General features: G+C 37.1%; 1 protein-coding gene across 16 annotated transcripts in view; it reads right to left on the bottom strand.

Annotated features, from left to right (window-relative positions):
* Vps13b (vacuolar protein sorting 13 homolog B) overlaps positions 1 to 22503 on the bottom strand; it is a 756023-nt gene that overhangs the window by 688504 nt on the left and 45016 nt on the right. For all 16 annotated transcript variants that reach the window (XR_006856245.2, XR_009228666.1, XM_046464889.2 and 13 more), the window contains exons 4-6: positions 19234 to 19354; positions 12016 to 12183; positions 1214 to 1395 (exon numbers count right to left, since the gene is read on the bottom strand). Coding sequence is in view for 14 of the 16 variants with exons in the window: in XM_046464889.2 (XP_046320845.1) it covers positions 1214 to 1395; positions 12016 to 12183; positions 19234 to 19354 (471 nt within the window). In the remaining 2 variants the exon portion in view is untranslated. The remainder of the gene's footprint in view (positions 1 to 1213; positions 1396 to 12015; positions 12184 to 19233; positions 19355 to 22503) is intronic.

Raw genomic sequence — 22503 nt, 5'->3', positions numbered from 1 at the left:
AAAAGTAACATAAAGATGGCTGAAAAACAAATAGATTTTATTTAGAGATAAAATGTATGGTAAAGTTACATAATGAAAATATGTTTTAATAAATTATGTAAAAATCAATATTTATATAGGCACACAAAAGCAGGAAATACTATTATTGTTCAGAGTTAGGGCCAGTCCTCCTATCACAGAACTATGGTAATCAGAGGCAAGTAATTCAATAATAAAAATGTATCCCACATTGAAACTTAGTTAATAAGCTCAAAGTTATTGTGTGAATTCGTCCAAGAAAAATAGGCAGCAGGACAATATTCATAAAACAATTAAGTAACAAAATATGACGGAATTTATACTTATATACCACACTGAAAATATATACCGCTACCTTAAAGACCAACAAATTTTCATGTTAATCAAAAGACATGTCCTGAAAAACTCCCACACTGTAAAATTTTAATTATATATTGAAATCATGGATTAAAACATAAAACTTCTGAAACCAACAAACTATAAAGTTAGCAATATAAAGCCTTATAAGATTATCTAAGAAAAAGAGAAAATAACTATTGTTAACTAATCATGCTGAAGAAATTATAAGAATTAAAATATAGATTCCTGATATTCGGACCACTATGAGTATACATTTCTCTGTGTGGTATTGAAAACTGAACCCACAATCTCATGTTTTGTTTTGTTATTTTAATTTTTCTTAGTTATATACAACACCAGGACAAACCCTGATATTATCACAAAAACATGGAACACATCACTAGAATTCAGTCCCTAGTAATTCCCCCTCATCCCTTCACTCCCCCCTCCCCACTGATTCCTCTTCAATCCATTTACAGTTTCCTATTTTTTTTTTTAATTAGTGTCCTATGGATACACCTAATGCCCAGACCCACCATGCTATATCCAAATCATGCTATTTTTTCTTAAGATCTCTTCTATCAACTTGAAGAGAAACATTAATAAATAGCTAAACTTAAAAATGGAAATTATAACTATACAAAACAAAAAGATTATCCCAAATATCTCTAATATAACACATACAAAAAATTATAAATATAAAAATTATGAATACACAAAAACTTTATAAAAATGAATGCCATATATATTCATGAGATTAATTTTTTCTTGTCTTTTCTTTGTGCATGTAAGCATGTACAAGAGCCAATAAATAAAAGAGACTTGTTTATTTAATTACAGAAAAAGAGACACTTACTTTAATAACAGATGGCATCTTGGAATTTAGGTTATCATATGTAAAATGTAGACGAGTTCTGAAGGAACATTTGTACAGTAAAGGATCCTGGTAAAATTCTATTTTACCACTGGCATTTCGTTTATCAAGACAAACTGTACAGTCAGAAAAATTGATAACCTTTCTTAGCACCAGATCAGTTGCTACAAAGAAAAGAAAAACACTTTAATTATAAAGGAAAATTAGAGGAAAAGGGCAACTATTAATCATTAGTACAAGTAGCAATTAAAATAATAAATACAGCAAAATAATATTCATGAAACATTTAATGCATGTCATATACTATGAAAAGAATTTCTCATGTTTTATATCATTTAAATATTCCAACAATTGCATTAAATAGGAAAAAATATGTGTATAAAGAATCTGAGGCCTAAGTAGACTGCCCCCTAAGTAGACTGCATGACAAGTATCCAAAACTGAAGACAAAAAGTAGAAAAATATTCACCATAGTTCTTTCCTACAATAAGATAATAACATCCTTGAGAACCCAAATCTGAAATAAACTTCTGAACAATAGCCACTCATTTAGTATTTGTATAGCCACTAAAAAGCCACTGCTACTTTAAACCCACATTGTTCAATGATAGCCAACAGCTGTGGCTATTTAAACTTACATTTAAATTATTGTAAAAGACAACAATAGGGCTAGCATTTAACAAGCACTCATTAATGAAAGACATCATTTTTTATTTATTCTAATTTGTTATATGTAACAGAAGAATTCAATTCAATTCATATTATACATACAGGGCATAATTTTTCATGTTTCTGGTTGTTCACACAGTACAGTCACACTGTTTGTGACTTCATTCATGTACTTAGAGTAATGATGTCTAACTCATTCCACCATTTTTCCTACCCCCATAATTCCTCCCATTCCCTCCCTCCCCTTTGCCCTATCTAAAGTTCATCTATTCCTCCCTTGGTCCACCCCCATCCCCATTATTTATCAGCATTTTTATATCACAGAACACATTTGGCATTTGGTTTTTTCGTACTGGCTTACTTCACTTAGCATGATATACTCCAACTCCAACCATTTACCTACAAATGTCATGATTTTATTCTCTTTTAATGCTGAGTAATGTTCCATTGTATATATACACAAAAGTTTCTGTATCCATTCATTACTGACGGGCTTCTAGGTTGGTTCCACAGTTTGGCTATTGTGAATTGTGCTGCTATAAACATTGATGTGGCTGTGTCCCTGTAGTATGCTGTTTTTAAGTCATCTGGGTATAAACCAAGGAGTGAGATACCTGGGTCCATTCCATGTTTTCCAAGGAATCTCCATACTGCTCTCCAGATTGGCTGCACCAATCTGCAGTCCCATCAGCAATGTATGAGTGTGCCTTTTCCCTCACATGCTCACCAACACTTATTGTTTGTTTACTTAACAACTACCATTCTGACTGGAGTGACATGAAATCTTTTTTTTTTTTATTGTTGGTTGTTCAAAACATTACATAGTTCTTGATATATCATATTTCACACTTTGCTTCAAGTGGGTTATGAACTCCCATTTTTAGCCCATATAAAGACTGCAGAATCACATCAATTACACATCCATTGATTTACATATTGCCATACTAGTGTCTGTTGTGTTCTGCTACCTTTCCTATCCTCTACTATCCCCCCTCCCCTCCCATCCCATCCCCTCTTCTCTCTCTACCCCCTCTACTGTCCTTCATTTCTCCCCCTTGTATTATTTTTCCCTTTCCCCTCATTACTTCTTGTGTGTTCTTTTTTTTTTAATTTTTTATTGTTGGCTGTTCAAAACATTACATAGTTCTTGATATACCATATTTCACACTTTGATTCAAGTGGGTTATGAGCTCCCATTTTTACCCCATATAAGGATTGCAGAATCACATCAGTTATACATCCATTGATTTACATATTGCCATACTAGTATCTGTTGTGTTCTGCTACCTTTCCTATCCTCTACTATCCCCCCTCCCCTCCCCTCTTCTCTCTCTACCCCCTCTACTGTCATTCATTTCTCCCCCTTGTATTATTTTTCCTTTTCCCCTCATTACCTCTTGTATGTTCTTTTGTATAACCCTGAGGGTCTCCTTCCATTTCCATGCAATTTCCCTTTTCTCTCCCTTTCCCTCCCACCTCTCATCTCTGTTTAATGTTAATCTTCTTCTCATGCTCTTCGTCCCTACTCTGTTCTTAGTTACTCTCCTTATATCAAAGAAGACATTTGGCATTTGTTTTTTAGGGATTGGCTAGCTTCACTTAGCATAATCTGCTCTAATGCCATCCATTTCCCTGCAAATTCTATGATTTTGTCATTTTTTAATGCAGAGTAATACTCCATTGTGTATAAATGCCACATTTTTTTAATCCATATGTCTATTGAAGGGCATCTGGGTTGGTTCCACAGTCTTGCTATTGTGAATTGAGCTGCTATGAACATCAATGTAGCAGTGTCCCTATAGCATGCTCTTTTTAGGTCTTTAGGGAATAGACCGAGAAGGGGAATAGCTGGGTCAAATGGTGGCTCCATTCCCAGCTTTCCAAGAAATCTCCATACTGCTTTCCAAATTGGCTGCACCAATCTGCAGTCCCACCAGCAATGTACAAGTGTACCCTTTTCCCCACATCCTCGCCAGCACTTGTTGTTGTTTGACTTCATAATGGCTGCCAATCTTACTGGAGTGAGATGGTATCTTAGGGTGGTTTTGATTTGCATTTCTCTGACTGCTAGAGATGGTGAGCATTTTTTCATGTACTTGTTGATTGATTGTATGTCCTCCTCTGAGAAGTGTCTGTTCAGGTCCGTGGCCCATTTGTTGATTGGGTTGTTTGTTATCTTATTGTCTAATTTTTTGGGTTCTTTGTATACTCTGGATATTAGGGCTCTATCTGAAGTGTGAGGAGTAAAGATTTGTTCCCAGGATGTAGGCTCCCTATTTACCTCTCTTATTGTTTCTTTAGCTGAGAAAAAACTTTTTAGTTTAATTAAGTCCCATTTGTTGATTCTAGTTATTAACTTTTGTGCTATGGGTGTCCTATTGAGGAATTTGGAGCCCGACCCCACCGTATGTAGATCGGAGCCAACTTTTTCTTCTATCAGACAGCGTGTCTCTGATTTGATATCAAGCTCCTTGATCCATTTTGAATTAACTTTTGTGCATGGCGAGAGAAAGGGATTCAGTTTCATTTTGTTGCATATGGATTTCCAGTTTTCCCAGCACCATTTGTTAAAGATGCTAACCTTCCTCCATTGCATGCTTTTAGCCCCTTTATCAAATATAAGATAGTTGTAGTTTTGTGGATTGGTTTCTGTGTCCTCTATTCTGTACCATTGGTCCACCCACCTGTTTTGGTACCAGTACCATGCTGTTTTTGTTACTATTGCTCTGTTGTATAGTTTGAAGTCTGGTATCGCTATACCGCCTGATTCACACTTCCTGCTTAGCATTGTTTTTGCTATTCTGGGTCTTTTATTTTTCCATATGAATTTCATGATTGCTTTCTCTATTTCTACAAGAAATGCCATTGGGATTTTGATTGGCATTGCATTGAACCTATAGAGAACTTTTGGTAATATCGCCATTTTGATGATGTTAGTTCTGCCTATCCATGAACAGGGTATATTTTTCCATCTTCTAAGATCTTCTTCTATTTCTCTCTTTAGGGTTCTGTAGTTTTCATTGTATAAGTCTTTCACCTCTTTTGTTAGGTTGATTCCCAAGTATTTTATTTTTTTTGAAGATATTGTGAATGGAGTGGTTGTCCTCATTTCCATTTCAGAGGATTTGTCGCTGATATATAGGAATGCCTTTGATTTATCCGTGTTGATTTTATATCCTGCCACTTTGCTGAATTCATTTATTAGCTCTAATAGTTTCTTTGTAGACCCTTTTGGGTCTGCTAGGTATAGAATCATGTCATCTGCAAATAGTGATAATTTAAGTTCTTCTTTTCCTATTTTTATGCCTTTAATTTCTTTCGTCTGTCTAATTGCTCTGGCCAGCGTTTCAAGAACTATGTTGAACAGAAGTGGTGAGAGAGTGCATCCCTGTCTTGTTCCAGATTTTAGAGGGAATACCTTCAATTTTTCTCCATTCAGAATGATGCTAGCCTGAGGCTTAGCATAGATTGCTTTTACAATATTGAGGTATGTTCCTGTTATCCCTAGTTTTTCTAGAGTTTTGAACATAAAGGGATGCTGTACTTTGTCGAATGCTTTTTCCGCATCTATCGAGATGATCATATGGTTCTTATTTTTAAGTCTATTGATGTGGTGAATAACATTTATTGATTTCCGTATATTGAACCAGCCTTGCATCCCAGGGATGAATCCTACTTGATCATGGTGCACAATTTTTTTGATATGTTTTTGTATCCGATTCGCCAGAATTTTATTGAGGATTTTTGCATCTAGGTTCATTAGAGATATTGGTCTGTAGTTTTCTTTCTTTGAAGTGTCTTTGTCTGGTTTAGGTATCAGGGTGATGTTGGCCTCGTAGAATGAATTTGGAAGTTCTCCCTCTTTTTCTATTTCCTGAAGTAGCTTGAAAAGTATTGGTGTTACTTCCTCTTTAAAGGTTTTGTAAAATTCTGCTGTATACCCATCCGGTCCTGGGCTTTTCTTAGTTGGTAGTCTTTTGATGGTTTCTTCTATTTCCTCGATTGATATTGGTCTGTTTAGGTTGTCTATATCCTCCTGACTCAATCGGGGCAGATCATATGACTTAAGAATTTTATCTATGCCTTCACTATCTTCTAATTTATTGGAGTATAAGGATTCAAAATAATTTTTGATTATCTTCTGTATTTCTGAAGTGTCTGTTGTGATATTGCCTTTTTCATCCCGTATGCTAGTAATTTGAGTTCTCTCTCTTCTTCTCTTCGCTAGCATGGCTAAGGGTCTGTCGATTTTGTTTATTTTTTCAAAGAACCAACTTTTAGTTTTGTCAATTTTTTCAATTGTTTCTTTTGTTTCGATTTCATTAATTTCAGCTCTGATTTTAATTATTTCTTGCCTTCTACTTCTTTGGCTGTTGTTTTGCTCTTCTTTTTCTAGGATTTTGAGATGAAGTATGAGATCATTTATTTGTTGGTTTTTTCTTTTTTTAAGGAATGAACTCCAAGCAATGAATTTTCCTCTTAGAACTGCTTTCAATGTGTCCCATAGATTCCGATATGTTGTGTCTGTGTTTTCATTAATCTCTAAGAATTTTTTAATTTCCTCCTTGATGTCTTCTATAACCAATTGATCATTCAGTAACCTATTGTTCATTCTCCAAGTGATGTATGCTTTTTCCTTCCTTCTTTTATCGTTGACTTTCAGTTTCGTTCCATTATGATCAGATAGGATGCATGGTATTATCTCTACTCCTTTATATTGTCTAAGAGTTGCCCTGTGACATAATATATGATCTATTTTTGAGAAGGATCCATGTGCTGCTGAGAAAAAAGTGTAACTGCTTGATGTTGGGTGATATATTCTATATATGTCAATTAAGTCTAGGTTATTAATTGTGTTATTGAGTTCTATAGTTTCCTTATTCAACTTTTGTTTGGAAGATCTGTCCAGAGGTGAGAGAGGTGTGTTGAAGTCTCCCATGATTATTGTATGGTGGTCTATTAGACTCTTGAACTTGAGAAGAGTTTGTTTGATGAACATAGCGGCACCATTGTTTGGGGCATATATATTTAAGATTGTTATGTCTTGTGGGTGTATGGTTCCCTTAAGCAGTATGTAGTGTCCCTCTTTATCCCTTTTGATTAACTTTGGCTTGAAATCTATTTTATTTGATATGAGTATGGACACGCCTGCTTGTTTCCGAAGTCCATATGAGTGATATGATTTTTCCCAACCTTTCACCTTCAGCCTATGTATGTCTTTTCCCATCAAATGCGTCTCCTGTAGGCAGCATATTGTTGGGTCTTGTTTTGTGATCCATTCTACTAGCCTGTGTCTCTTAATTGGTGAGTTTAAGCCATTAACATTTAGGGTTATTATTGAAATATGGGTTGTTGTTCCAGCCATATTTGTTTATTTATGTTACTAAACATGGTTTGTTTTCCTCTTTGATTATTCCCCCCCCCTTTACTGTCCTACCTCCCACTGTTGGTTTTCATTGTTATTTTCCATTTCCTCTTCCTGTAATGTTTTGCCGAGGATGTTTTGAAGAGATGGTTTTCTAGCTGCATATTCTTTTAACTTTTGTTTGTCGTGGAAGGTTTTAATTTCATCTTCCATCCTGAAGCTTAATTTCGCTGGATACACAATTCTTGGTTGGAACCCATTTTCTTTCAGTGTTATTCCAGGATCTTCTAGCTTTCAGAGTCTGTGTTGAAAGATCAGCTGTTATCCTGATTGGCTTACCCCTAAATGTAATCTGCTTCCTTTCTCTTGTAGCTTTTAAAATTCTCTCCTTATTCTGTATGTTGGGCATCTTCATTATCATGTGTCTAGGTGTGGATCTCTTATGATTTTGCACATTCGGCGTCCTGTAGGCTTCTAGGATTTGGGATTCTGTCTCATTCTTCAAGTCTGGGAAGTTTTCTCGTATTATTTCATTGAATAAATTGCTCATTCCTTTGGTATGGAGTTCTATACCTTCCTGTATCCCAATGACTCTTAAGTTTGGTCTCTTAATGTTATCCCATATTTCTTGGATGTTCTGCTCATGGTTTCTTAACAGTCTTGCTGAGCTGTCTATGTTCTTTTCAAGTTGAAATACTTTGTCTTCATTGTCTGATGTTCTATCTTCTAAGTGTTCTACTCTGCTGGTAGTATTCTCAATTGAGTTTTTAAGTTGGTTTATTGCTTCCTGCATTTCTAGGATTTCTGTTTGTTTGTTTTTTATAACCTCTATCTCCCTGTATAGTTGATCCTTTGCTTCCTGGATTTGTTTGTGTAATTCATTGTCGAAGTGATCTTTCATTGTCTGATTTTGCTGTCTAATGTCTTCCTTGATACTCCAGATCATCTGAAGCATGTATATCCTGAATTCTTTATCTGACATTCCATCTGCTGCAGCTGTTACCTCTTCTAAAGTTGAGTTGACCTGCATTGCTTGTGATCCTTTCTTTCCTTGTCTTTTCATACTGCTTGCGTTTCTTTCTGCTTGGTGAAACTGTTGTGTTTTTGAAATTTTTTCCCCCCCTATATATTTATATTGCTCTTGTAGAGTTGAAAAGTCTCCCTTGCAGGCGCGGGCGGGGGCTCTGCTCTGCCCCTCCTCCAATTGGTGTGAGGTGTCTACCACACCAGCGGACCCCTGGGCCTAATCCGCCGGTCTGTCGCAGGTCTGCCTACCTTGCAGGCGCGGGCAAAGGCTCTGCCCTGCCCCTCCTCCCACGCCCGCGGACCGCTGGGCCTGATCTGCAGGTTGGTCGCCGGTCTGCCCACCCTGCGGGCACGGGTGGCAGTTCCGCTCCGCCCCCACTCCAATTGGGGTCACGTGACCACCACACAGGCGGGCCGCTGGGCCTGATCTGGGCGCGGGCGAAGACTCTGCTCTGCCCCTACACCAGTTGGGGTGAAGTGTGTACCACGCTGGCAGGCCGCTGGGTCTGATCCGCCGGTCTGTCGCAGGTCTGCTTACCTTGCAGGCGCGGGCGGCGGCTCTGCCCTGCTCCTCCTACCACGCCCGCAGACCGCTGGGCCTGATCTGCAGGTTGGTCGCAGGTCTGCCTACCTTGCGGGCATGGGCGGCGGCCCCGCTCCTCCCCTCTGGCTCGATGACAAAGCGAGAGAGACTCGGGTATCTGTGACTCACCCTCCCTACCAGGAGACCAACTGTTTCCGTCGCCGCTGGCACCGATGAAGTTCTCTCCTTGGCTGCTCTCCGATGACATCAGATCTCTGCCATGCTGGCATCCCCTGCGAACAGCGGCATCTCGTTCCCTCCGCTGGGCGACCAAAGCAACGGGTGAGTCCCGACCGGCCCCCACAGGCCCCATCTCAGTCCTGCTGCCACTGCCCACGAAGGCTCTGTTGGCATCCACCTCCACAGTACTCAGCAGGACCCGGACCGAGAAGCAGTCTCCGCGGGCTCCTCAGCCCTGGGCCAGCGCAGTTCCAGGAGCCGGAGCTCGGCCTCTCCGTGCTCGGTGTATGCTCTGATAAGAGCAGGCTCCAAGAAGCAGTTTCCACGGGTTATTTAGCAATGACCCTGAGTAATTTGTCTGCTAGCCGCGGGCGAATAGCAGCCTGAAATTACCTGTTCTATGGCTGAATCACATTTTCTTCTCTTCCAGTAGGCGGAGCTGTGCCCTCCGAGCCGAGCTTCTGCCCTCTATGTGCTGACAGAAATCCCTGTAAGGCGGCTCCTGGGAGTCTCTCAATCCTGTTAGTCCAGAGCCCTTTCACTTATCCGGCCCCTCCCCCTGTTCCTCCTCCCAGCCAGCCAGCCAGGTCCTGTTCACCGGAGGCAGTTCCCCAAGGATCTGATTACACTTGCAGCCCCACCATGTGTCCTATATCCCGAACGATGAACACCCTCTCTGTCATTCATCTAAGCCCCAGTGCTGTGGTGGGGTGATCTGGGAACCAACAGTTTAATTTTTCCGGACCCCTTTGGTGGGCACGCCCCCAGAAACTGGCGGCTAAGATCTTGGGTGTCGTCACTGGTGTTAAGGGGAGGTGGGGATCGGGAATCCCCTCTGCTTCCCTACAGACACGCCCCCGGAGAGATTCCCGAGGTTTTCTGGCTGCTTGTATCTGGAGGGGGTGGGAGTCACACACCTGCTAACGTCGGCGGAACTCCGGTGATGTCACCTCTCTGCTATGGCGGGCCCCAGGCTCCTTGCCAGAGTGTCCGAAGGGAGGGGTGGGACTGGTCTGTCTCTGGTTGGTTTCAGCTCCCGGTTCGCTATTTCATGAAGGCTTGGCGAGAGACCTCTTCCTAGAGTCCCTGCACCGCTCCTGCTGCACTGCGCCTCGGAGGCTATCCGCCCAGACACGGGGACCGCGTGTAGGCAGCCGACAGTCGCCAAGTCGCGCGGGCAGCGGCTGGCGGGTCTGGACCTCTGCGCTGCGTGGCGGAGATTCACTCGTCTGGGGCAAACTGTCACCTCCAAAAATCCTACCAATTCCCGGCCGGTCTCTCTTTAGTGGAATTTTGCTAGGAGTTTCTCAGCAGGTCGAATCTAAGCGTATCAATGCGTCTCTCTGACCCCGTTATTGAGGAGGTACTGAAAGCGCTGCCTCCCCACTCGCCGCCATGTTGGATCCCCCCGACATGAAATCTTAAGAGTAGTTTTGATTTGCATTTCTCCAATGGTTAGAGATGTTGAACATTTTTTTCATATATTTGTTGATTGATTCTTTATCATCTTCTGAAAAGTGTCTGTTCAGTTCCTTGGCCCATTTATTGATTGGGTTATTTGGTTTTTTTTGGTGTTTAGCTTTTTGAGTTCTTTATATACCCTAGATACTAGTGCTCTATCTGATGTGCAAGTGGGAAAAATTTTCTCCCAAGCTGTAGGCTCTCTATTCACCTGATTGTTTCTTTTGCTGAGAAGAAGCTTTTTAGTTTGAATCCATCCTATATAAATCTATTAGGAAAGTTCTATTGGGTTCCTATATAAAAATGAGAAAACTCAGAGAACAGTTCACCCAAGGTCATACAGAAACTTACCCAGGGTCATATACAAACTCAGTTAGTGCTAGCAATTGAAAAAAAAAAAAAAAAACACCATCTCAAGTAACATTTTAAAAAAGTGCTTACAATAGATTTGATACTCAAAAATCCAATTCCATAAAGCAAATATTATAACTAATAATACCTATCCCAACAAACCTAAACATTGTATATTTTCTTCACAGCTACATTTTCGATACTTAGTACAGTGCCTACCAACCCTGTAGAACAGAAGTAAACAGTACTAAATAAATGTTTTTTTAAAATTGTATTGGTGCTGGGGATGTGGCTCAAGCAGTAGCGCGCTCGCCTGGCATGCGTGCGGCGCAAGTTCGCTCCTCAACACCACATACAAACAAAGATGTTGTGTCTGCCGAAAACTAAGATATAAATATTTAAAAAATAATAATAATAATAATAAAATTAAATTAAATTATATCATTACCCTAAATATATGTATGAAGACACAAATGGTGTAACTCTACTTTGTGTACAATCAGAGATATGAAAAATTGTGCTCTATTTGTGTACTATGCATTGTAATGCATTCTGCTGTCATATATAACAAATTAGAGTCAATTTTTAAAAAGTAAAAACCAGCAAAAAAAAAGTATCATTATTTAATATCTCTTTTAAGATAAGCAGAAAAATGCAGCAACTAATAGTTAAAATGAGGCTTTAAGATAATCAAAATTTTCCAAATGTGCTGTAGATTATACATAAGCCTAAAACAGATCAATCAGATATATTAGTTTGTCATTACCAGGCTTTGAAAAAGCAACATGCTGCCTTTTCCTCTTCAAAAACATTAAAAATTCAAAGCAAATACTTAATTTTTATCACTTCAACCCATGACCTACAAAATATTATGCATCACATTTGAAATAAGCATTATGAAGTAAGAAGAAATAAAAATTAAGAACCTTCAAAATCAAGTCTACGTGTTCTTAATCTCAGATTTTATTAATCTCCTATAATTATACGCTACATTTGTATATGCACATTCCCCACACACACACACACTGGAGGCGAAAAGCTTTTAATAGATTCACCCAAAAGCCAACTTGTGCAATAAAAGGTTTTAAAAAATGAAGGCAACTGCTTTATTTATGGAAAAAATATACTGTGTTCTTGACATTTACTCACCAGAAATATCCATAAATGCACGATCCCATAATTCATCCACTGTATAGCATTCTGCAGAAGTGATATTGACTGAAAGAACAATATCATCTTCAACATATTTTAGTATGAGATTATTTATAACAATGTTTACATTATTTACAACTCGTCTAATCAGACTTTGCACATACCCTATAAAGTAGAAAAAAAAGGGTCCAATTAGCCACAAATCTACCAATGAATAATTAATTCTTAAACTGCTGTTAGACTTAACAGATGTGAAAAGTGGGTATTATCTAAGAAAGAAGAATCAAAAGTTCACATAGGTTAAAAACTTACTCAAGTGAACAGTTAATAAGGAGCATATTCAACTCAACAAAAACTTATACCAAGAAGTTCTATAATGAAGCACGCATGCACTAAGAGAAACCACAGACACCTAATCTTTGTTAAAATATAATGCTAAACCCCATATAATGATTATACTATACAAGTACTTTATCCGGTTTCTGCCCATTTTATAAACATTTATACATATTTAAAATGCAGCAATGTTATTATAAGCTGCTATACTGTGTGTATGAAAACAGTGTCTATCTTCTTTACAGCTGTATTTTCAATACCTACTACATGCTTACTTATAGAACATAAGTAAATAGTACTAAATAAATGACAGTTATTAAAAATTATATCATTATTTAATAGCTCTTTTAAGATAAGCAGAAGAATGCAGCAAGTAATGTTAAAAAGAAGCTTCAGGGCTGGGGTTATAACTCAGTGGTAAAGCGCTTGCCTAGCCTGTACAACACACTGGGTTCAAACCTCAGCATTACATAAAAATAAAATATTGTGTCCATCTACAATGAAATAAATATTTTTTAAAAGGCTTCAAGATAATCAAAAATTTCCAAAAGTGCTCTAGAATATACTTAAGCCTAAACATATATTGATCAGATAGATATATTTGTATACACACACACACACACACAATAAATTAAAAGATGAGCTTCTTTTTGAATGAACAACAATAATCCTCTTGCCTCTTTAGCCATAAAAATATCCAAAAGTTATGCCTAAGGGAAAAAAAGTGAAACATGACCATCCTGATGAATTTAACTATATTCACTTAATAACATGCAATAATGAAACAGAGTAGAGGAGTGAAGAAGTGAAGAAGAAAACATAAAAAAAAAGTTAAAGGGGCCGGGGTTGTGACTCAGTGGTAGAGCACTTGCCTAGCATGCGTGAGGCACTGGGTTCGATCCCCAGCACCACATACAAATAAAATAAAGGCATGTGTCCATCTACAACTATAAAGATATTAAAAAAAAAAAAAAAAAGTTAAAGAATACAGTGAAGATAAAAGAAAAAGTAATGTATGGAAAGAAAGAGACTGAACCAAAACAATGAGAATATGAAAATACAGAAATAGATATAATAATTTTTAAAAACTAACTCAAAACAATGAAAGTAATTAATGAACACTCTTTTTCTCCACAGGCTACTTAGAATTTTCAAAAGTTTTCTTTTAATTTCATGCTATTGTGGAATAATCCATAATCCTCATATTTCCCATATAAAAAGTACATAAACAGACATATTATTGAGGAACTTAACTGAAAATATAAATAAAACTAATTGAATATAAACAGTATTTTAAAAGACAGGGACGAAAAACAAAAACTCTTCATTTTACTAAAGTGCACATTACACTATAAAAAATATTTAAAAGATAACTAAAATTTTAGCTTTTTCAAGAAAAAAATACACCTTTGCATTCTTTAAAACAGAACTTTATTGGACAAAACTGAATGAACTTCTTCTGTCAGCATATGATATTAACAATATCTACACTAAAGCCTCCTAGGAAAAAGCTTATTATCTAATTATAACATGTTTGCAAGTAATATTCAATTATAACATGTTTGCAAAAAACACCTCCTTCACATTTATTTCCACTGGATGCAAACAGGAAAGAAATGTAATACAAGTTAGACCCAAGGTTTTTCCTATATGAAAACTATTAAGAGTTATTAACACACCAGTTATCATATGCTATAAAATTAACACAATAAATAGTAATAGGTTTAAAGCAAAAATGTGTATATTTATAGCAGCTCAATTCACAATAGCATTAGCTATGGAACCAACCTATGTGCCCTTCAATAGATGAATGGATAAAGAAAATTGGGTATATACACAGAAAGGAGTATTACTCAATCAAAAAGTAAAATGACTATATGACATCTGCCAGCAAATGGCTGGATTTAGAGACTATCATGCTAAGTGAAGGAAGTCAGTCCCAAAAAACCAAAGGTCCAATGTTTTCTCAGCTATATGAAAGCTAACGCACAATAAGGTAGGGCAGAGGGAGGTTGAGGAGAACAGAAGTACAGTAAATTAGAGAATAGGGAATGGTGGAAGGGGGCGGGATAAGCAAAGGAATGACAGTGAAATTAATCTGACATAATTTTCCATGTACCTATATGAAAACAACACAGTTTGTTGAATTCCACCATCATGTTCAACCATAATCGCACTCTAAACTAGAATAAGATATATTCCATGCTTGTATATTTATATCAAAATGGATTCTGCTGTCATGTGTAACTAGGAAAAAAAAAAAAGATCCAACTTTGGGATTTCTTTTCCAGCTTAATAAACCACATTTCAAGTCTACATTGTTATGTGCATAGAATCACTCTAAAATTTTTGAAGAACTATATCTCTTGTTATTATTTTATCTCTATTACTTATCTCAATGGTTTTTTCTTTCACTTTTATTTTCCTTCATTTTCACCCTAAAACTGCAAGTTTATTTTGGGTATTGTTTGTCTGTTATGTCATTTCTCATCCTTTCATTTTCAATTTTTTATGCCTCTTTCTTTTATGTTGTTTTGGATACCACACAAACCTGGACATAACTACTGTTTCCATTTAGTGTCCAAGATAAAATATTACTTGTGCTTCATTAGAACTCTTTTTTCTTTGGGCTTACATAGTGACTGGTAGCTTTCAAGGTCTCCTACACTAAACAGTTAATTCTTTCAGAGAAAAGGTTGCCTTGAGTGAGCTGCTCTACCATATTCTTATTGCCCAAACAATTCATTTTAGGAAACTGAACCACCTGCCCTCAACAAATATTTTTAAATTCATAATTAGAATGAAATAAAGACTCTCCATACCATCTTTGCTATTACGAATAAAATATAAACATCAGATAGCTTTATAGTTATTAACGGGAAAATAGTTTGAAGCAGATTTTAAAATGGATGATACGTTAATGAGAAAGTACATCTATAGACCTATACAGGGATATCATTCAGTTTTAGCGCTCTTGCCTAAAACACCAAAGATGCCTGGCTATCCATAATTTGTGCCTCTCATTTCAGAATGTGGATTTGTTACTAAGATATAACTCCTAAGATGCACATAATATCCATGTAAATAATTTGCCTCAATAAAATATGAGAAGATTATGTATCATTTCCAACCTGGAAATATTAAGAAATAGTTAGGTCTTCTCCAGACTCTCCTCTTGAAAACATGCTGAAAAAAATAGTCTGAATTTCTGGTAGGACACTATCTTTGTATTTGTATGTTTTTTAAAAATATGTTTGTTGTGTTAAGTCACTGAAATTCAAAAACTAACTTATCCACCAGTTAATATTTCCCTAACTTACACAATCTGTGTCACTTTTAAATATAAAAAATGAGTCTGACCAGAACACTTTAATGCACAATGTTAAACAGTGAAAGCACTGAAATGTTAAAGCATTAAAAAAAAGAAAATATGAAATAAGTTCTGCTTTTTTTTTTAATCATTTGCATGAGGCCCTAAGTTCAAACCCCGGCACTACATTTTCAAAGGGAAGGAATGGAGGGAGTGTGGGAGGAAGGGAGGAAGAAAACCAAGCCCAATATGTTAAGGACTTAAGCATATTTACTCACACACACTTTTCTCTATTTCATATTTAATATTTTCTGCAATATGTGACTTCTAATTAAATGATGTCTCTTCATGGATATCAAAATATCAGTTTCTATTTGCTCTTTTGCAAAATGCAAAGACATTTAAACTTATGGATTGGCTTCGGCAGGTATATGAATGAAAGAACAATCAAGGCTTGCCGTCGGAGAAAAATGCCTGTTTATTGAGGCAGCTCTGCATATTTATAGGGGGGGGGGGGGTTGACAGTTGAAACAGTTTAACAATTTAACGGTTTTTTGGCAGCTGGCTTGGGGTGCGTTCTAATTGGTGGGTAAGGATCATGTGAGCCAGCAGGGCTCACCATTGGACGGCAGGATCATGTGAGCCAGCAGGGCTCACCATTGGACGGCTCTTCTTGGGGGATGGGGAAGTTAGTCTTTGGAGCTGGGGCAACTCCCAACAATGAATACTCTAAAGTTATGTCAATTTTGAATGTGTGTATGTGAATGTGCACAATTTTTTCAAAAGATTTTCAAAGATCCATGACCTAAAAAGGACTGATTGCTCTAGACCAGAAAATCTGATCTTCTTATTCCAATCTCAGTGACTCTATGAATCAAATTATCTAAGCCTAAGAAAAGTACTATGTGATTTTATACAATTCAAAAACATGTAAATGCTTATTATAAATCAGATGTTATATTTATTTAGTCAGGGGCCAACAAAACAGGATCTGTGACATCAAGTTTTAAAAAGAAAGTTTTATTGGAAAACAGCCAGAGTCATAAATTTATTAATCATCCATGGCTGGTTCCACAGTATATGATTAGTGTGGAATAGCTGTTGTGATAGAAAACAGACAGCCTGCAAGTGGGCCTTTATCAAATAAATGTGTTTGCAAACCCCTCTGTTATATGACATATATCAAAAATGACTAAATTTTAATTTCTGACCAAATAGGCACATGGTTTTCAGTTTAATTATATTTTAAACATTTCCAACTAAATGAGTTATAACATATCTACATTTATACACATACATACATCTTTTTGTTAAATTTTTTTTTAGTTGTAGTCACAATACCTTTATTTATTTATTTTTATGTGGTACTGAAGATAGAACCCAGCACCTCCCACATGCTAGGCGAGCGAGTTACCATTGAGCCACAACCCCAGCCCATATATATACATCTTCTGACCAAAAGAGTAAAGAAAAGGAAAGAAAATTAGATGACAAAAAAAGAAAAAGAAGCTACGCAAGAGAACACAAATTCATTTCTGAGTATCCTAGCAGGAAAAGAAAAGGAAGTAACTGTTTAATAATTTAAAAAAATATACTAGTTAGACTCTGAAAAATTAAAGGACAATACCCTTTAAAGCCATTTTAAGAAAATGAAGAAGCAATCCACAAATTTCTGCTTCTTACAATGTCCTTCAATAAAAGCCAACAACTATATAACTCAACACATGGAAAAGTGAACAATCCATCTCTCTATTTTAGACATGGTTACTTTATACTGAGATAAAGTACACAGAACTGGGGCAGGGATATCATTCAGTTTTAGTGCTCTTGCCTAGCATGCATGCACAAGGCCCTGACTTCAATCTCCAACACTACAAAAAATAAAAATAAAGTGCAGAGAATACAAAGAAAAGCATGAATAAATAACTAAATGAAACATCATCATTAAACTCTCTAAATGAAAATTGTCAGCATATCTTACAGAATATTCTAAGCACATGATTCAAGACCGTTATTAGCAGTAATTGAAGATCTCAACCTAAATGCATCATTAACTTAAATAAAATATGTATGCTTCAAATCAGATTCAAATTCTTTTGATTTTCTCCCAGTAAAAAATATTACACATAATATCTCAGCACAAGTACGTGCACACACACAAGTTTTTTGAAATATTACTATTACCATAAGGCCAATATGCTATGGTGTTTTCTATTGTACACCATATTTTTTTTTTAAATGACTAACATGATCCACTAAACTGTTTTAACAATTCACTAACGGGTCAAGATTCGTACTCTGAAAAAGACAGCTCTAGATAACAAAGCTAGAGTTTGCATGGATATGTTATATACTTCTTTTTCTATTGGAAAGCCACCTACCCAGCAAAGTAGTAAAACAAGTGCCTATCTACTGACAATACCAAAATTTCTCTCAAAAATCATCTCTGGCTGAATAAAAATGCTCAAATTCCAAAACTGTAACCACAGGTCCCAGAAGAAATAATCTTGACCCAGACATTTATCTCTACCATGAAAAAAAATATGATTCTCGAGCAGGATAAGGTTGCAAGAAATGAATCTTCAAATAACCATTTGAGTTTAACCTTTAAATAAAATGATTTACCATTTATCCAACTAGACTCTTAATACAGCCCTTGGCAGTATTGAGTTTAGCTGCTCTGACTCCCAGTAATTGGCCAATAGATTCAGTTACTTCTTAAAGCAACTTCCTGTGATTTATGTCAGTATAAAAAGACTGTGTGTCTTCCTATTCAGTAAAGTAGAAAAGCACATGCTGCCAGGTGTAGTGGTGCACACCTATAACCCCAGCAGCTGGGGAGGCTGAGGCAGAAGGACAGAGAATTCAAAGCCAGCTTCAACAATGGCAAGGCACTAAGCAACCCGGTGAGACCCTGTCTCTAAATAAAATACAAAACAGGGCTCAGGATGTAGCTCAGTGGTTGAGTGCCTCCGAGTTAATCCCCAGTATCAAAAAAAAAAAAAAGACATGCTAACCCAAAACTACCTGAGGTAATTCAGGCAGAACAAAATTCTGTCTTATGTCACTAAAAATAGGATGTTTTATATTATGTTTTATGCAAGTAAAAATAGGCCAACGGAGGCTGCAGTTCTAGCTCAGTGATAGAGTGCTCACCTAGCATACATGAGGCACTGGGTTCAATACTCAGCACTATATAAAAAATAAGTAAATAAAATAAAGGTAGAAAAAATAGGCCAACAGTCACAATTATATCAGTCTGAATTCTAATATGGTTCTAAAGAGCTATTACATACATAAATAAAAATATCAGAAAATAAAAGTGATAATATACAAGCTCTTTCCAGTTATAAAATTCTGTTATTAGTAAATTTTAGAGTTTCCAGAAATTCAGAATAATCCAGTCTTTTTTGTTACCAACGCACAAGGGGGAAAAAAAGACCATGAATCTTCATTGCTAGAGGCTGTAAGAAAGAAATTCAAATAACAACTTGCTGAAAAAACAAACCAAAATCTGAATGAAACCCACTTGTAGAATTCTGGCTCCAAAATGTTCTAAAAGTAGTTACCTGGTGGTAAATCAGGATCTGTAGGAGCAGCCTGCTGAATTCTTCGGGGTTTTACTGATGATTTTGTGTTTTCAGTAGCACTACGATTGGTAGAATTAGAACCACAGCTTTCATGGTCATCCTATTTTTATTTTAAAGAAAGGAAAAAGAAACACATCAACTGCATTCAAGTCTAAGGAAAAATTATGTTCGATATATACAGTACATGGATACTATACATTAGATATATTATTCTTATTTTTAAGCTCTACAACCTGTATAATCAGCTGGGCATGGTGACGCACACCTATAAAGACCAGCAGCTCGGGTGGCTGAGGCAGGAGGATTGTGAGTTCAAAGCAGCCTCAGCAATTTGGTGAGGCCCTAAGCAACTCAGCAAGACCCTGTCTCTTAATAAAATACAAAAAGGACTAGCGAGGGGCTGGAGCTGTGACTCAGTAGTAGAGCACTTAGTTGTAGATGGACACAGTATCTTTAAATTACTTACTTATTTGTATGTGGTACTGAGGATCGAACCCAGCGCCTCATGCATGCGAGGCAAGCGCTGTACCACTGAGCTACAGCCCCAGCCCGCAATAGTAGAGCACTTGCCTCAAAAGTGTGAGGGACTGGGCTGGGGATGTGGCTCAAGCAGTAGCGCACTCGCCTGGCATGCATGCGGCCTGGGTTTGATCCTCAGCACCACATACAAACAAAGATGTTGTGTCCGCCGAAAACTAAAAAGTAAATATTAAAAATTCTCTCTGTAAAAAAAAGTGTGAGGCACTGGGTCTATCTTGGCACCACATAAAGTCAAATAAAGTGCATATACAACTAAAAGAAAAATTTAAAGGGTGGGGGGGCTGGGGATATGGCTCAGTGGTTAAGCACCCGTGGGTTCAATGCCCAATACCAGAAAAACAAGCAAACAAATATCAAAAACAAAAATATATATATAATTAAATCCTTTCTTTCTTTAGCTACTATCAAAACAAACTACTTGCCAGGTGTGATGGCATACACCTGTAATCCCAGCTACCGGAAAAGCTAAGGCAGGAGTATCTCAAGTTCCAACCCAGCTTCAGCAATATTTCAAGACTCTGTCTCAAAAAAATAAAAATAAAAAAGGGCTGGGGATGTAAAACCCCCTGGGTTCAATTCCCAGTACAAAAAAAAAAAAAAAAAAAAAACCCTACCTGAAAATGTCAGAAGAATTCTCATTTATATTTCTAGCAAAAGAAGAGTCCATTTAACAAACATTTTTAAATAATTTTCATGTCTATCTACAAGCAGAAATAAGTGAAAAGGGTCTTATTCCCCACTTATTTGTTCTTTATATATTAAGTTCCTCACCATTTGGAAACTAAGCTATCTTCTTAGCTAGCTTTTAATGATTAATCTAAACCATTCTTACAATCCTGAGCAACCTATTTTAACAATGTTTACTGAATTGTTATTCATGTTTTAGATGCAAGATCTAAATAACTAAACAGAAACTCTTCAAAAGAAGAAACACAGATGGCCAACAAATGAAGAAATGTTCCAGAATGCCAGAGTACCACAGTGTCTGGCCCCCCATTAACTCTACCCCACCTCATAGCTCCTCAGTGGAAGGAGACCTGCTGCACCTCAGAGCAGGTCTGGATAGGCTTTCTGATCAGCCCTCCCTTACCTTAGAGATCTTCAGGGGAAAGGGATCTCAGCCAGAGGCTGTAAGAAAGAAATTCAAATAACAACTTGCAGTGTACCACTGCACTCCCTGAGGGAAAAGCAGCTGCTGCGCAGGGCCTGAGGAAACTGCCAGCAGAGACTAGATGAAAGAACAGGTTCCCTTAAAGCCGGGTTGTGTTTTTTTTTTTAAAAAAAAAAAAAAAAAGAATTAAAAACAATCCCCAGAAAGCCCGTGAACCAAAGAAACTGAAATTGGCATAAATTTTTATTATTTTTTTAACCTAGATCATTCAGCATCATGACCCCAAGGGAGAAAACCCACATTCCTACAGGCACTACAAGTGTCATGCAGGTACATCTGCACTCCGAGGCAAATACCTATTACTTCATATTCATATCAGTGAAGCCGAAACTGGTGACAATTTTATCAGTATACCCAAAAAGCAGATTTTACTTGAGATCTAGACAAGGCAGAGACTGGATTCTCACCAATGCAATAAGGGGAGAGGATTAATCCTCAAATACCCACCCACAGAGTTCTAAAGCTAAGTCAAATCTAAACTGTAATTACTTAAATCTTCAACTCAGAACTCAGCACCACCCTCCCCACAACAGAAAAATACAATTTATCATCACCAAAACAGTGCTAAATCACCATATACTGGGCAACTGGAAAAAGATCTATTACAATTAGCTGTGACACCTAGCCACAAAGGCAGGCAGCCAACGTGAGGAACACAAAGTTGTTGGCTATACAATCTCCAACTGTCAAGTCAAGGGCTGAAAAGTCAAAAGAAAATGCAAAGAATGAGCATCCATTCCAGCAGTTTTGAACAACCAGCAGAAAGAAGCTTTTTATTTGCAGCAAGATTTCTTCTCCCTTTTTTTCTTCTCTTTTCTTCTTTTATTCTACCAAACCCCCACTTTAATTTTTTTAATTCATCTTTCAAATTTCAACTCCTTAAATTTTTTTCCAATCATCACTCCATCACATAGTATATTTTTCACTTTTTTCCATTACGTATGATTTGAAGTGCATGAATATGGTTGTTTGTGTGTAAGTGTGTGGGTACTCATTGCACAGATAGATTCTAAGAAAATATAGGTGAATATTAGGCCATAGGTTTTAAAGGAGACACCAGACAATCATCTTAAAATTCACATTTCTGTCATTATCATTAGAACTATTACTGACTCCACTCCCACTAAGAAGCACTGGAAGTCATTGGCATTTTTAAAGTTTCCAGAGTAGAATCCCTGCTTTCAAGAAATAATCACAACTCAGCCAAGCAACAGGGAACTCACCTCACAGTTGATCCAACCCTGAGTGTAAACATTACTTCAACTCAAAGAATTAGAAGACAAAAACCCTAATCCAAAAACCAGGGCCAATAGAAGAACAATCAGATGGGAACTTCAGGTTTCCCAGCTAGAGGTCTACTCATATATCCAAAACAAAAATTCTATAATAAAAAAGAAATATATACATAAAGGCACATACATAGAAAGGAAGAAAAACCGACCTCAATTGATGCACAAGAAAAGGATCTTAGAAAACCTGAGGAAACAGGCAAACAATTCCCCCACAAAATTCAAAATACTCCAACAAAAGATAACACA

The sequence above is a fragment of the Marmota monax genome, unplaced genomic scaffold (genome assembly GCF_021218885.2).
Source record: "Marmota monax isolate L192 unplaced genomic scaffold, Marmota_monax_Labrador192_F-V1.1 WCK01_AAM20220418_F8-fsc00003, whole genome shotgun sequence".
Taxonomy (NCBI): Eukaryota; Metazoa; Chordata; class Mammalia; order Rodentia; family Sciuridae; genus Marmota; species Marmota monax.
The sequence above is the reverse complement of the archived record's forward strand: the minus strand, read 5'-3'. Positions and strand labels throughout refer to the sequence as shown.